The sequence below is a fragment of the Cygnus atratus genome, chromosome 9, assembly GCF_013377495.2.
Source record: "Cygnus atratus isolate AKBS03 ecotype Queensland, Australia chromosome 9, CAtr_DNAZoo_HiC_assembly, whole genome shotgun sequence".
NCBI classification, from domain to species: Eukaryota; Metazoa; Chordata; class Aves; order Anseriformes; family Anatidae; genus Cygnus; species Cygnus atratus.
This window is the reverse complement of record NC_066370.1, coordinates 8,902,481-8,917,123: the sequence shown is the minus strand read 5'-3', so window position 1 is coordinate 8,917,123 and position 14,643 is coordinate 8,902,481. Positions and strand designations below refer to the sequence as shown.

At 42.3% G+C, this 14,643-nt stretch overlaps 1 protein-coding gene across 2 annotated transcripts in view; it reads right to left on the bottom strand.

The window, feature by feature from the left end:
* Positions 1-1,209: 1,209 nt before the first annotated feature.
* Positions 1,210-14,643, bottom strand: part of HS6ST1 (heparan sulfate 6-O-sulfotransferase 1) — a 180,074-nt gene continuing 166,640 nt past the window's right edge. For both annotated transcript variants that reach the window (XM_035544418.2, XM_035544419.2), the window contains one exon: positions 1,210-2,318. In XM_035544418.2, the coding sequence (XP_035400311.1) occupies positions 1,610-2,318 (709 nt within the window). In that variant the 3' untranslated portion in view covers positions 1,210-1,609. The remainder of the gene's footprint in view (positions 2,319-14,643) is intronic.

Here is a 14,643-nt window from a genome sequence, read left to right as displayed (position 1 = left end):
TTTACCCTAGACAATAGCTGGTTCAGCACTAACAGGCTGAGTAATAACGGGGTGAAACATGAAGCGGGCAAAAACTGCTTCATTTCCATGCTTCCAGCCAAACAAAGAAATGCTTGCAACAGCAAGAAAATAAGCTATACTTTAATTTGTTGAGTGGGAAGAGGAATTAGAGAAGTCATTGTTGTTCTCTGACTCAGAAGTCTGTAAGCAGAACTTGGTTAGACTGTCACCATACTGGAGGATTAAACTTACATGGGTTCCTAAAAAACAGCATTAAAAGAGAAAGAGCTCTGCTTTGAAAGTGGTCTGAGACTAAAAAAACATTATCCATGATTCCCATTTCCAGTTTTTTGAACACAGCTTGTTCATTTAAAGCAAGAGCTGCAGAGCAGGCACTCTGCCAAAAGACAATGTGCACTGTCTCATAATTAATTCAGACCCATAGTCAGAAATTTTTACAGTTCTGGAAGAGAGCCCCATCGGCCATTATCTCTTGACACAACCAAGTAAAAATAACTTAATAATACAGGTATGGGTATGTCTGCATGCTTGTTGCAGTTCAGCATTTCACATAGCAATGAACAAAACAAAATCACCCCCTCATCATGTTGCCATTTATGACTGATTATTTGCAGGCTCTTCCTGAAGACCTTCCTGGAGACTTCTCCTGCAGACTTACGAGGGAGTATTGCTACTTCACTTGTTCTCCCTTTCCCAGTATGCAGGATAAGGTTTTCATTTGCTGTTAGCACATTATATTGATGAAGGCGAGGGGCAGTTGTGTAGGGTGACATTATGGCATGGGGCTGCATGTTTGAGCCTATGTGGAATTTGGTTGGCTTTGAAATTGGTTTGGGACCTGCCTGTGAAACAAATGTGGGAGCTCTGTGCAAGAACTCCCTATTATTTTTATGAAGTTGCGTATGTATATGTGATACCAGTGCAATGTATCAAAACCACTGTGCTAAGTACGTATCCTAGGCCCCAGTCAATTTGATTTAATGTTTCTTATCCTCTGATGTTTTTCTTCTTTTATTCTGATGGTGCTCTACTTTCTGGCAGTGGCTGCCAGCTGAAAGTTAGCGACTGCCCTTGTGCTTAGATCACAGCCTGACAGTACAACACATCCTCAACTTAGTCACTGTTATCATTTACTTACAAACAATGCAATTCCCATCCCACCTCCAAAAACATCCACAAAAGAACACCTCAATTTCCTTGTTTTTTAATTATGTATCTTCATATCATTACGTTCAGGAGACAAACAGATTTAAAAAATCCTACATCTGACATTTGTGTTTGAATTCTGAGGATAAGAAACATTCTTTTGTATTTGGCCTTAAGAGTGGGTAACCGCATTTGTGCATTTTTCACCTCTGTATTATAATGTTGACCGTTTTTTTATTTTTATGTATTTATTTATTTTTTTAAGAATCTCACTGGTCTCGTAAGAAACAGTAAAAAGACCCTATGTTTAAGGAAGCAATCTATCTTCTGTTTTACAGACTTGCTTTTAAATAAAATATTTTTTCTGTTGTTTTGTAATTTTACTTCCATGATCTTTTATATGGAAACCCTAGAGTATCATTAATATAAAAGTCTGCCTAGGCTACCACTTTTCTATAATATGGCTCATGTAGTCCTCAGTGGGCAAGCGTCCTTGCTCTTCGGTCTCTTCCTTGGGAAGTGCTTCATTGGACCGGTGAAGAAGCCTCTCTTCCCGATTCTTTATCCTCTGCTCCATCCTCTCTAGCTGCCGTTTGTACTGGTAGCGCTGCTGGAAGAGGTCCTTTGCATAGTCATAGAGCTGCATGTCCAGGTCATTGAGCTCCTCAATCCTCCGGATGGTGTCATTATCCACCTCCACCCCTCCTGCCCTGGTGCTGTTGTACTGCATAAAGGGCCGGATGAATTTCAGATTAAAAGTTCTCTCAAACAGGTACTGAGTCTTTCTCTGGAACTCTGTCAGGCCAAAGAAGGCCATGTCTTTGAGGTTCTTTTTTGCACTGTCCAGCAGGATCTGTGCTCGCTTGTTCTCTGGGATGAAAGACATGTTGTAGCAGCCCACTAAGCTCAAGTCAGCCAACATCCTCACCTGGCGGTTGTTGGCCAAATTATACGGGCAATCCATGAACTCCTGCAGTGTGCAGCCTGACCAGTCTGTGCCTTCATAGCACGATGGCAGCTCTTCAGGAGTTGGTGTCCTGCCATCACACATGTGCAAGGAGGTCTTCCAAGTAGCTCCTCGTTGGACATGACGCCATTCGCTGAGGTAACGAGATACAGGGTCTCTCAGCAGTGTGATGTAATAAAATTTTCTACAAGAAGAAGAGAAAATAAAATTAATGCTCTGCTAGTAACTAGAAAGATGCTTGGAAAAATGAGATCCAGAGTAAACATAAAAAAGAAAAGAGTAAATCAACATCAGAGCACCCATTCCACTGTACTCCTGGACTATTTTCTTCTTGCAATCTCTCATGCTAAGTACTGTGTGCAACATTAGATCCATGTTTCTCACCCTCATTGCCCACCATTTTAGTCTTGCCAATCAGTATCTCTTTCTCCAGTGCATCCCTTTCTAGCAACGGATTGCAAAGTCAGAACAAATCATCAGGATTCAACTCATATACCAACTTCAGAGAGCAGCTGCAACTTTAGAAACTGCCTGGCCTTTCACACTAGCACATACCCTCTGAATGAGCCAAGACCTGCTCTGCAGGACATGTCCATAACTGCTCTGTTTATGAGCTGGGCTATCATTTTCGCTTCATGTAGCTGCTGACCAGGACACCTACTGCTTGACTGATCTGGCTGCCAAGCTGAAATCTGGGAGTCTGCACTGAGTAGCAGGACAACACCACAGGAACATAAGTGAAAAATAAAGGTAAATCAGGAATGCAATATGCTTTGTAGAAAAAGAAGGTATGAGATGACACCCAGAAACAGTAGAAACAGTTTATTGTTTCAGCTAAGCTGTTATCCATTAAAATTTAGGAGAAGCTTTTGATACATGTGACTAAAAAGGGTGTGAAAGGAAGACAGTCGGGAGGAAAACTGGTCACTTTTGCAGTTTTGTGTGTAATGAAGTCCACAACGATCCGAGCAGTCCCTTGAACTGAAAACATGACAGCTGCTGCCTACAAGGAGACCACTTGGCTTTGGCTCACATTGAGCCTGGATAAAGTTATGGGATTGATAATGATGGCAGTTTGCAATGTCCCTCTCCAGGCAGAGGGAAATGGGATATATATTTTTTTCCTTAAATGTCTTGGGACCATAGTGTCTCCAAGTGTTTCTACAACAAGGAAATACCTTCTCTAGTTGCTGAAGTTGGCAAGGAATTAAATCCACATGTGCTCCCAGTGCATGGGGCTGTGTGACACTGCACAGACAGGAGCATCTAGCTTTGGCAGGGTAACACACACATCGATAGGCTACTGGAAATACTTTATATAGGGGGTAGCAGCAGAATCATTTCCCCATCAGAAATGCACCTTTGGAATGCTGATATGGCTCTCTGCCCTGCCAGGAACGCTTGAGAGAACTGAATGTGATGGCCATTATGAGGATACTGCACAGTTTTTTAACTGTGCAGTTAAAAAATTTATATAATTTTTTAACTACATTTTTATTTAATTTTAAAAATTAACAAATGTCTGCTCTGGCTAATATTAACGCACCCACGTTTTCCTAACACCTTCAATATTTTTCTTCCCAGAAGTAATCTAAATTACTGCAAAAAGAATAATTTGATTTAAAGAAAATACATCAATGACATTGCCCGGGAAGTCTGATTTTAAGGAATGCTTGCTTTCCCAAGTTATTATTGATTTACTGAAGGTTTGTTCCAAAGCAGGATGTTTTGGTCTTTTCAGCAATGGTGATGGTTGTCAACACAGACTCCAGCTTCTCTCCTCTTTTCTGCCTTCATAACTAGGGCTGCTAAAAACATTTGCTATTTTTGGAAAGTTTTCCGTCTCTCTTCATAGCAAGGGTATCACACTGTCTAGTAATACTGTCTAGTACACTGTCTGGCTACAGGGAGAGGGGAGAAAGAAGGGGAGCAGAGTACATAAGAGAAACACTTCGATTAAATTTACCATGTTTTCCTGCATTTACACTGCAGCCTGTAAGGGTTCAACTACCCTGACTGAGATGCAGCTATGAATTATATAGAGAGTGCTAAGAAACCTCTAACAGATGGGAATAAAATATGACAGTGGAAGGAAAAGGGAAGCAATGATGAATGCCAGATGTTCGAGTGACAGACATTGATGCTAAACACTACCAGCATTTTTTTGACTTGTGAACTGCACTGGACTTTTTATTTACACCAATGTAATCCAAAGGTTGCATTTTTTCCTGAAGCAGGTCTAAGCCAATTTTTATTATGCTGCTTACACAAGCAACTAGAAGTTTCACCTAAGATCAGGGACTCATTTGTGACACATCCAAAGGCACAGGAGGAACTGATTCCTGTTCAAACGTGCAGTCTATAGAAGTATGGATAGAGGAAAAAAAGAAGAATTAGTATCTGCATTTTGTTGACCCCCTTTAAGAGTCTGTTAGTAAATGAGATTAACAAACATCATACAGAACTTTTAGGATCCATTGAAAGAGAGACAACTTCAGCAGGACATGAACTGTAAAAAGGTGAAGAAGCCAGTATTTCTTTCTTCAGACCTACACTATAAAAGCTATTATTTTAGTTGAGGTGATGCACTGGTAAATATTTTCCCATGAGTGATCACTCTCCAATATTCATCTTAGTGAACAGAAAACACAGAAAACACAGCTCCTTCCCAGACCTGTCACATAGAAAAGTGTTTGAAGAAGGGAGCTGGCCTTCTAACACAGAAAGAAGATGTATCTTTGAAAACTGGAATATATGCAGCACAACCAGGCACCTTGAGGTACTTTGGGAAGTCGTCCCAAAAGGGTATAAAATAAAAGTATTTAGAAAAAATAACAAAACATTCGAGACCACAGTGCAAAAGAATAGTTTAAACTGCCTAAGTTGAGCTGCACCACTGACATACAGAAAGTTGTGCTCCTAAAGCTGCATTCAGCTTTCTAGAAGGGCATTGGTTTCAGAGGTAAAGGTTCACTCAGCTCTCAGGGAAGTAACAGCACATCTTTAGGAAGACTGGAGCCTTGGGAACCAGAGAGATAAACCACTTCAATATTAGGTGAATGACCACTGAAGTATTCACCCAAGAAACTCCTTAAGATACTTCGGTTTCCATTCTCGAACTGTAACTTGGGAATTGCATTTCAGTTCAGAGAAAAGTTATATATCTCTCTAGAGTGCACCCATTAGCAGCATAGTTATTAACATTGTGAGCCAGAAAGTCAGGAGAACTTAGCGCCAGCATGGTTGAGAACACAAGCAGTGCCGCTTGTCAGCAGTGGTTTGATATTTATGAGGAACCACATGACTAGTAAGTTCTCCTTTGTCATCAGAGATAAAATAAACCCATAAACTACATGGAGCTGTGAGTGCCCCTCCTTTCAGCATGGTGCCCCAGACAGCTACTTAACTCGAGTATTCCTGAAGACTTATTTCAGGAGCATGGTCTTCTCCTAGTCCAGATGGTTCCACTCAATACTGCCTCATAAAAAAAACAATCAACCCCAGTTTGGTCATGCAATGCCAAGTCTCACGGGCCTTCCTGGAGTTAACAAGCTTGAGAAGGAAAATGGACATTCTAGTGAAGAAGATATTTTCTTTCTTTTTCTCTGTATGAGAAGCTGGGCAGAACAGCATCACTACTCTTGTGGGCTCCTCTTCTACATATCCATGGGGTTGTGAACCCCAGAAGAACAAGGAAAAGCAGAAGCTAAAGTCACATCTCTGCCTTTCCTTGCATTATCCTCCCTAGTGGTCCCACTGAGAAAATCCACCTGAAGCTTTTTGAGGCATATGCAACTTCAGCATTGCAACTCTGATGTGTATGCAAGCTGCACAGCTTTGTTTGAAGAAAGAATCACTAAAATATTTATTAAACAGAGCAAAATGTAATCATGTTTTTGGTAAGCAAGCCTGTCTTAGAACTGAAGTTTCAGGGAGAAAACAATGCAGTATTGCAGAGGACAAGCAACCTTGCAGTTGTAGTACACAAACGAATTCAGGAAAATTGAGTTTAAGGATCCCTTCTGCCAAAGTTACTCTGTATGCCCCTGACAAATCTCTTTCTCTGTGCCTCCATTTCCCATGTGTCAAGGGCTGACAATGTTTCCTTTGTCTATTTTGCCAATTTGAAACATAGCATCTTTTGGAGCAGGAACGATCTCCTTCAATGATTATGCAAAGCCCCCTGCTTCAGCACGGATTGAGGTCAGATGACAATAGTTAACTGAAGGCTATTTTCATGACACAGGCATCAGGGGCAGTGCTGTCCCACAGATTTCCCACCCTGGACCTGTCATTCCGTTCTCACATCGCAGCACAAAGCAGCCTCAGTTTTGCCAGCACAGTGTTTTGCAGGTCCATGTTGCAAATACAGTCACTGAACACACCTGTGTTAAAAATACCGTGCAGAGATGAGGGAGTGGCTGAAGCCCCTATATTCTGCCCTAATTCCTGTCAGCAGCTTCCTCAGCTAATGAGGGGGAAATGAAGCCCTCCTTCCTGTAAAAACAACAACAAAAAACATCAACAACAAAAAACCCAACACTTCTCTTTTGCTAATAACCAGTCAACATAATTTTGATAAAGTGATGGATTTTCAATAGATACTACTGTCTTTCTTCAGTTCATTTCCACCTATTCTTTCTTACACTTTGTGATACACCCTTCTTCCTTCCCACTACTGGTCTCTGAGATCTGCTAAGAATCGCTTATTTGACTGTGCAATCCCCTGTTCTTTGCTGTGATTAAATGCTTCCCTCCCACACAGCCAAAATATCTTATTTTTTATTTCTAAAGGTTCTTCACTGAGCTTTCAAGTGTCCCTCAAAGGAAAAACAAAATCAATAACAAGGCCTTCCTGAGTACTGTGGTAGCCTTCCATCAGATAAAGAGCAAAATAATGATAGCCACTTCCAATCATCCGTGCTTCATCCTCCCTGTTGGCAGGGGGAAGTGGAAAGGAGCTGCATAGGTCAGCTTCAACCACACAACCCCAATCTGTCAAAGCACCATGCCCTCAGGCTACAATTTTTCCACTGCTAAAAAAAATATAGGAAAAAAATATCTTTCTGTGTCCTTGCTGAATTAAGTGAACTGAACAGGGTGCCTGCCAGCTTGCAGGACTGAAAAACATTCTGTTTTATTTAGAAAAAGAAGTAATGTCAAATTTGTGGCTGATTTAAGGCATCTTTGTAAGCCAAGCCCATGTATTATGCACTTCTCAAATCATTTGTGCAGGTCCTTCTCCAGCCCATCTCAGCTCTCACTGTGCACAGGTAATCACCAGAACAACCAGTACGTCGGCCTCTCTCCACCAGCATGAGGAGGCATGCCTACCTGCCTCTGCAGGGACGCGGGAGGGAAGGCGCGGGGCAGTCGGCTCCCATCCTGCAACCACTTAAACTCTTACCTTACAAGGGCAATTAAGGGGGTTATTAGGTAACTGTTATATCCTTGAAAATGGACACTATCTCCTAAAGGAGCAATTTCAACCAGAACTTACAGGTAAATAGTGAGTTACGGTGATTCAGGTACCTCAACCAATGGGTGAGCGGAGAATGTGGTGGATGAAAGTGTACAAGAAATTTAATTTTGAATTATAAAGTCATGCTAAATGCTTCCTACAGATAACAGATGCACAGAAATCTGTCTTACCCTTCTGCAAGGAGCCACGAGGTGGCCTTCCCGTGGTGTGGGACCATGGCGCTAAGGAGCGCTGAAGCACCCCATTCAGCAAAAGCTGCCCAACGCCTGCTTCCTACCCACGCCCCGGGCCCCCGCCTACCGCTGTTAAAGCCCAAACTCGGAAAGGCTCCACATACTTCCATTTTTATTCTACAGTCAGATTTCTGGCATAACAAAACACACTCTCAGTTCGAGATAGGAATTTAATATATGTACAATGATTACTTCCTGTGGTAGCAACTAGCCCTCATTTTCCTCAGTCTATTTCCTCTCATCTGGTGTTCATTTAAGACTCTTCCTGCATTTCACATACAATAAACTCTTCAGCCCTTTAAAGTCATAGAAAACGAAGGACTACCCAAAACAAATGAAGAAACAAATAAACAAGTCTCTTCTGTTCCCCATGTTTAAATAAAGGTTGCCATACAAAACAGCAAAAGCCAAGAAACTTAATAGCAAAGCCAGTCCTCCAGTACACAGACTATGTAAACACATACTTAAACATTTCTCTTTTCCAGTAAACGAGGGGAATGTCTATACAGCAAGTCAACGCTTGCTTTGGTAACTGGGTTTGTTTTGCCTGGTTGTGTTTGTTTTGCCTGATGTTGTCTGCTCTTGGGACGCAGCTGTACTAAAAGCTAGGATGTTTTGAAAGATAACAACCAAGCCCTGCACCCAGGGACTCCTTGAGGGTCTGATTTCACCGTGGGCCGGCTCCAGGCCCAGCAATGCCTGGGCCATGCTGCTGCCGGTGCACCGCAAGCTGGCGGCCAGCAGCAACCCTGAGACCGCTTCAGGAGCCGGAGGAGAGGAGAATGCCCTCATGCTCCAGATGAACCTGCATGCTTTTCTTCCAGCCTGAAAAATGAACTTTCAGACTCCCTCAGCTGGATGCAATCCAGCACAAGGGTTTCTATACACAAAGGAGTGAGTTTCAGCAGGTAAAATGGGGTCTGTTTCAACCCGGCTACCTCTTCTTGTAAAGGAAGCAGAGCTGTGGGGAGGCTACACCCCTTCAGAGTCTGGCTGTATGTTCGAGAGCGTTTAAACAAAAAGCTACTATATAAGTGCCATTCTGTGTGAGGATGCTCCAGAAACTTCTCGAGTGCTTCTCCTAATCTCAGGTATATGCAGAGCTGCATCTAACAGGTCACACCAGCTCTGAGAAGCCAATAGTAACTGAGCTGTACCCCCAGCCCTGTTAAGGACACGGGGGAGTAAGAAGGGCCTTTCTCCCAGGCTGGTTGAAATGCAACTTAATAAGAACATCTACTCCTCCATCCCCAATACAGGTGTTTTGAACCAGATTCTGGAGCCTGAGGCAGCCCTGGCAGAGCCACCTGGCTTCACAGCGCCCGCTGGGGGCTTTAGGCCCGCGTAGCCGAGAGGCCCAGCTGGATCACCAGCGGCCTGAGCAAAGCGCCCCTCTTCGGCGCCTTCACGGGCTGTGGGCAGGGCAGCCTCGCCTGCTGCCGTTCCTGTTCACAGCCCCTGGCCACAGTACGCCGACACTTCCAGGGGAAAAACAGGTGAAAAATGGAAACACGTGGTCAGCTCTAATTCCAGCGGCTACAACAACACTGGCTGAGATTTCAAGTAGATCTCTACCACATTACAGAGTGCAAATGAACCTGATATTACTCAGGACTGGTCTTTTTGATTTAAATGGCTGTAGAGTCAGAATCTATTACATATTTCTACCATTTAGCAGGAATTAAAATGCATTATACCCATTATATGCATACTTAAAATACCAGTAGTATTTAACACCAAGTTAAGAAGATAATTTAACTGTGAGTAGGCACACATGAAAAGCCCCACCTCTCTTTTTTTTTCCTGTTTTCTTCATAAAATGTGGAGGATTTTGAATGCTTTACAATCCTAGCTGACACAGCCTTTCATCATGCTGTGAAAGGTCACGCTGCAGTGCCAGCCAGGGAGTGTGAAGCTCGTGTGTGTGTGTACCTGTGTGTATAGGACACAACACATCTTTCTTGCAAACACGGTAGAAAAGATAACAGAAGCTGACAATGAAGGAGACAAAAGAACAAGCAGCGGCTCAAGTATTTTACAGAAGAATAACCAGCCCTCAATCCTCTCAGAACAACTTGAAACATGCTCTCCTTTTGGTCTTTGAAAGACAGGCACAGGCTCTGAGTCACAGCTTCAAAACCGCCAGATTGATCCCAACAAGATCACCAGGGCCTTCCTCAGCACGGTGGTGGGGAGAAACTGGCAGAAACTAAACCAAGGAAAGCTGGGCTACCTCCTCCAGCTCCAGAGACTGCCAAGCGTGCAGCAGCCGCGTGCTGGATCTGGACACCCTGCAGTGATCCAGCCTTTATTTTGGAATCTGATAGGAATAAAAATGCTGAGTGTCTGCATGTGCCTCTGAGCATGCAGTGGTAACTGCTTCATATGAAACATCTCTACGCAAAGTTCACCTCCAAAGAAAGGTTAACGGTGCAAAGAAAATAGTTGGAATACGTACATATTCCTTTTACATATATATTCCTTCTGAATTACAGTGGCAAAGGCTGCAGAGCTGGAGTGGAGGAACAAAGGATGTAGGTCAGCCCCAAGGGCAGGCAGGTGAAACTGCAGTTTGTTTGAAAGCTGGGAGGACACATGTAGCCTTGATACCCACCTTGGGAGTGGCAGCATGACATAGACTATTCCAGACTGATGAGATACATGATAGTAAAAGGGAATATTTTATGTCTGGAATCACATGCAGCATCAGGATAAGCATGGCTGGATACTAATTCCGTTTAAGCCATCAGAAGCAGACACTTTAAGGGTCACTATCTCCATAGATGTGGTGAAGATGCACTTCTACCTTAGATCTCAGCGTTGCGCAGTTTTGATACTCACTGTATTCATAATATACTGTTCCACACACAGCCCTAGGTCAGATTTGTTAGCCATATACCTATCACTAATAGGCTTTTACTGAGAAAACAAATATGGCCCTATCACCCTGGTGTCTCATGACTATTTTATATCCAATTAGCAGAATAGACACAGACTATGAGTTTTAACAATGTCTCTGCTTTTCAATGAAATTGAGCTGGTCTGTAAGCACAAGACATCCCTGTTGCACTGTCTCTTGCAAATAAGTTAATCTAAAAAAAGATACATGACTTGTTATGAGCCATAGGAATGAACTGCCAGTTCATTTTTCAAAATGACAGATGTGATGAAAATTGGCCAAAGGCTTGAAAAAAAAAATATGGGGGTCATGGTGAGGGGAGCAGCTGGGGGCGGAGAGGAAGGCATTCCTGAGCCCTCTGGAGCCTTCGGCTCCTCTAGGACCCATTAAAAGCTTATGTTACTTGCACCGCTTATAAACAAGCGCTTTCTTCTGCCATCATAGCCTTTCTCATATCAAGCGTTTAGGAAGTGTTGACTGCTGTCTTCTAGGGAAGCAAGGCACCAAAAATGACGGCAAGTTACAAATCAAACACCTCTTATATATTTTTATTATTTTTCCCAAATTATTTTTCCCAAATTTCAGGAGGTTTGTTGTGATTCTTAAGTGACCTTCGCAAACCAACTAATCAATAGCACATCTGAATGGTGACTGACTGCACTGGAAAGTTTCACTGCCAGAAAAATTACATCAATACTGGCAGAGGACAGACAGCAGAAATGTGGACTGCAAGCCCATGACTATTCTTTGCATTCTTTTGCTTTTATTATTAACCCTGCTGCCATTTAGGTAGGAAATTTTGGGATGAAAAAACACTGCTGTTCTCCATAAGAAAAATTTTTACTCCCTTCGTTTACTGAGTCTATCACAGAGACTTTCATTTTTACTGGTTTTAGCATTACACAAAACACAGATTCTAGTAACAGATTACAGCCATATTTACTATAAAATAATGTGTTAGAAGGATACTTTACCCATTCATTCTATTACTTTCTTCCTGTTAGACACACTGAAATCAAGCAAGAAACAAATCAACTGCTGTAGAGGAGAAATGAGAAATTCATAATAAGACACTGAACTTCTCATCGCTGTGTCAGAGATCAATTTGCACCAGATAGGTAGCATAAGAGCAGTTCTCTCCTTATCAGTAGATTGTCTGTCAGGGCAAATGCTGTCCCTTTACAAACTGCCAGTACAGGCTGCTGTACTACCAGGGAGGCTCAACTTCAGTCTCTTCCTCCTTCTCTTCCTCTTCAGGACAGAGGTGCACTGGTACTGCAAGGAAATCTGCACTGCTACTTACTACTGCCTTTGCACTGAGAAATGAGAATGCCAGGATTCAGCCTTCCCAAACGTCAACACAGATACAAAAAAGGGTATATTTTAACTAATGAAGTAGGATTTCTGCCTTTGATTCCTGCACACTTCACGATGCAGAAGATCAGAATTCTCCACAGGGAAAAAGAAAACCAGAAGCAAGCTGAAATAGTGCAAGGCCAAAGCAGAAGTACCTATGTAAAATGCAAAGACATTTTATCTGAATTAGTTGCAAACAAAGCAGATGGGTTGGAATTTGCATTTTCTTTTGAACTGTAAGTCAGCTTCTTCAGTGAATCACAGGAGCTCCACCGGCAGAGAGGTTCAAGAAAGATCCGTGAAAAGGGCAACAGCATGACAGACAAGAGGTACGTCTCTTCGAAGAGGACTGAATTATAAAGAAGCCATATAGGAAGATTAAGGGAGCAATAGTAGTCAGAGGAGCAGATATTGATTGCTTATGCAGGACAACTGAATTCCTTGGTAATTGTCTGCCTCAGCCAAAAGGGATGCAGCATTTGTGTCAGGCAGCTCCAACTGCAACGCAGGCACCCGTGAGGTGCCCACAGATCCATCTTGTTCCAATCAAAACTTGATGGATGACTACTTCCATCAATTGGAGTGGGAAGGCCTGAGAAACAGAATCAATACACAAAGACTTTTGAAACTAGAATGGCATGCCCCAGACATATAAGTAAACATTATAGCTTTCTGTCAGCCGGGGTACCTCAACAAGCAACACATCCCAGAGAAGAAAGGCACAAAGAGCAGCACAACCATTCCTGCAAGCTGCTGCAAGAACTTGTTTCCAAAGATCTCTGTGAGCCACGGAGGGCTGCTAGCAAAAGGGAACAGCTACTGCCCAGCCAAGCAGATTGATGTCAGCTAAACACTGCAGGGCACTTAATGGCATGAGAGAGATGACTAGTCTTAATTCCATTTACCCAGCTCCTTCTTAAAATCAGTGGGGAAGAGGTTCCCACACTGCTGCTTTTCTTGTGAATAGTCACGTTAGTGGCTTACAAGCAGCACCAAAGCTCCCTCATCTCAATTAACTGGCTCTCCCTTGCACAGGAATAGCAGATGCTGTCAAGCAACGAATAGATAATCCTCAAGAAAGCAGAGCTACTAATCAGTCGCTTTTACATTTAAGATCACTTGGAGTTGCCACTGCCTAATGCTGTTTTTCTAATTAATTGCACTGGAATGCACTTAAGCAAGCCCTGGATCAAAGAATCAACTGCACAGATTGAAATAAATCCTGTCTGTTGCTAATGCCTTGAAAATGGATGACTTGCTAAGCATTCAAAATCCAGGATACCAATGGTTTAAAACTACAGATAGTGTGAGATTCTTTCAAAAGAACAGAGTTAAGAATAAAGAGGAAAAAGCTTCCTTCTTCTGCTTGTAAAAGAAAATTAAACAAAGGGAATTGTTCAACTACTTTATTGTGAAGTTTGTATATCTTAAATTCCTTATTCTCTGCTTTCCTAGCACCAGAAATCACAATGCAGAAGTGTCAATTTCAATTGCAGAAAACTCTATCATAGTTATAGATTCATTTTTTTTATTCACTTTTATGAAGGGTTAAAATCTTTTCAAATAATGATAAATAAAAATGACTGGGGATGGATGTGTTACCAGTTGGTGCAATAAATCACTGTCTCCTTCTGCATGAGTCTCTCCCATGGTTTAGAATATCATCAGAATGCCTTTGATTGATTTACAATTTAGTAATCCAGCCATCATCATCCATAATTCTACAATAAACCATGCCACTTAATGTAGCTGTTACAGATGTTCAGAAGTTCATTCACTGCCTTTTAAGAGGTGATATCTAGACAGCAGCTGCAGACACCAGGATTAGTTGGGGAAAAAAAAAAATATCTGTCTTCAGCACAGTAAAACATCCTGTTTTCCTGTAACAATGCCTTGTCTTTAAAGCTGAAAGACATGCTGCCAACCTTGATATATCCAGGTTCAGTTATTAAATATCTGTATGCATACATGCATACCCCTTGCTGTGGCAGGAGTAACAAGATGCCTAGCTTCTGTCTAAAATACCTTATTTCCTGGGAAATCAAAACACTACTAGAAGCCAGATGCAAAGAATCCATGAATGGCTAGGCGGCGAAAAGCAGCTGATCTCACACGGACCATGGCAGGACCCAGAAACCTACGATGCACTGTGTTCTGCTTGGGCACAGTATCCAGAGTCAGAGCTAGGGAAGGGCTCACAATTTGCTCTTAGCAGCAGCGCAGAAGTCAGGCTGAGGCAGGCAGGAAGGGCTGCAGCTGGATGAAGTTGGCTCAGTTTGTTATACTTGTACTGTAACTGATACCAGCACTTCCTGAAAGCACAACTGGAGATTTCATGGGCATCATTACTCATTTTTTTTTCACACATTACTGATCTGAAAACAGTAGGTTAATTCTTGCTTTCAGCTTCTTTTGCTTGAGCCTGCAAACAGCACAGCATGAGCTGGCCTGCAATTAACACTTTTGTTAATATAGCTTCTTAAAGAATAGAAGAATCTGTAACATGCACAGAATGAGGTGAAGATATTTTATACCACAC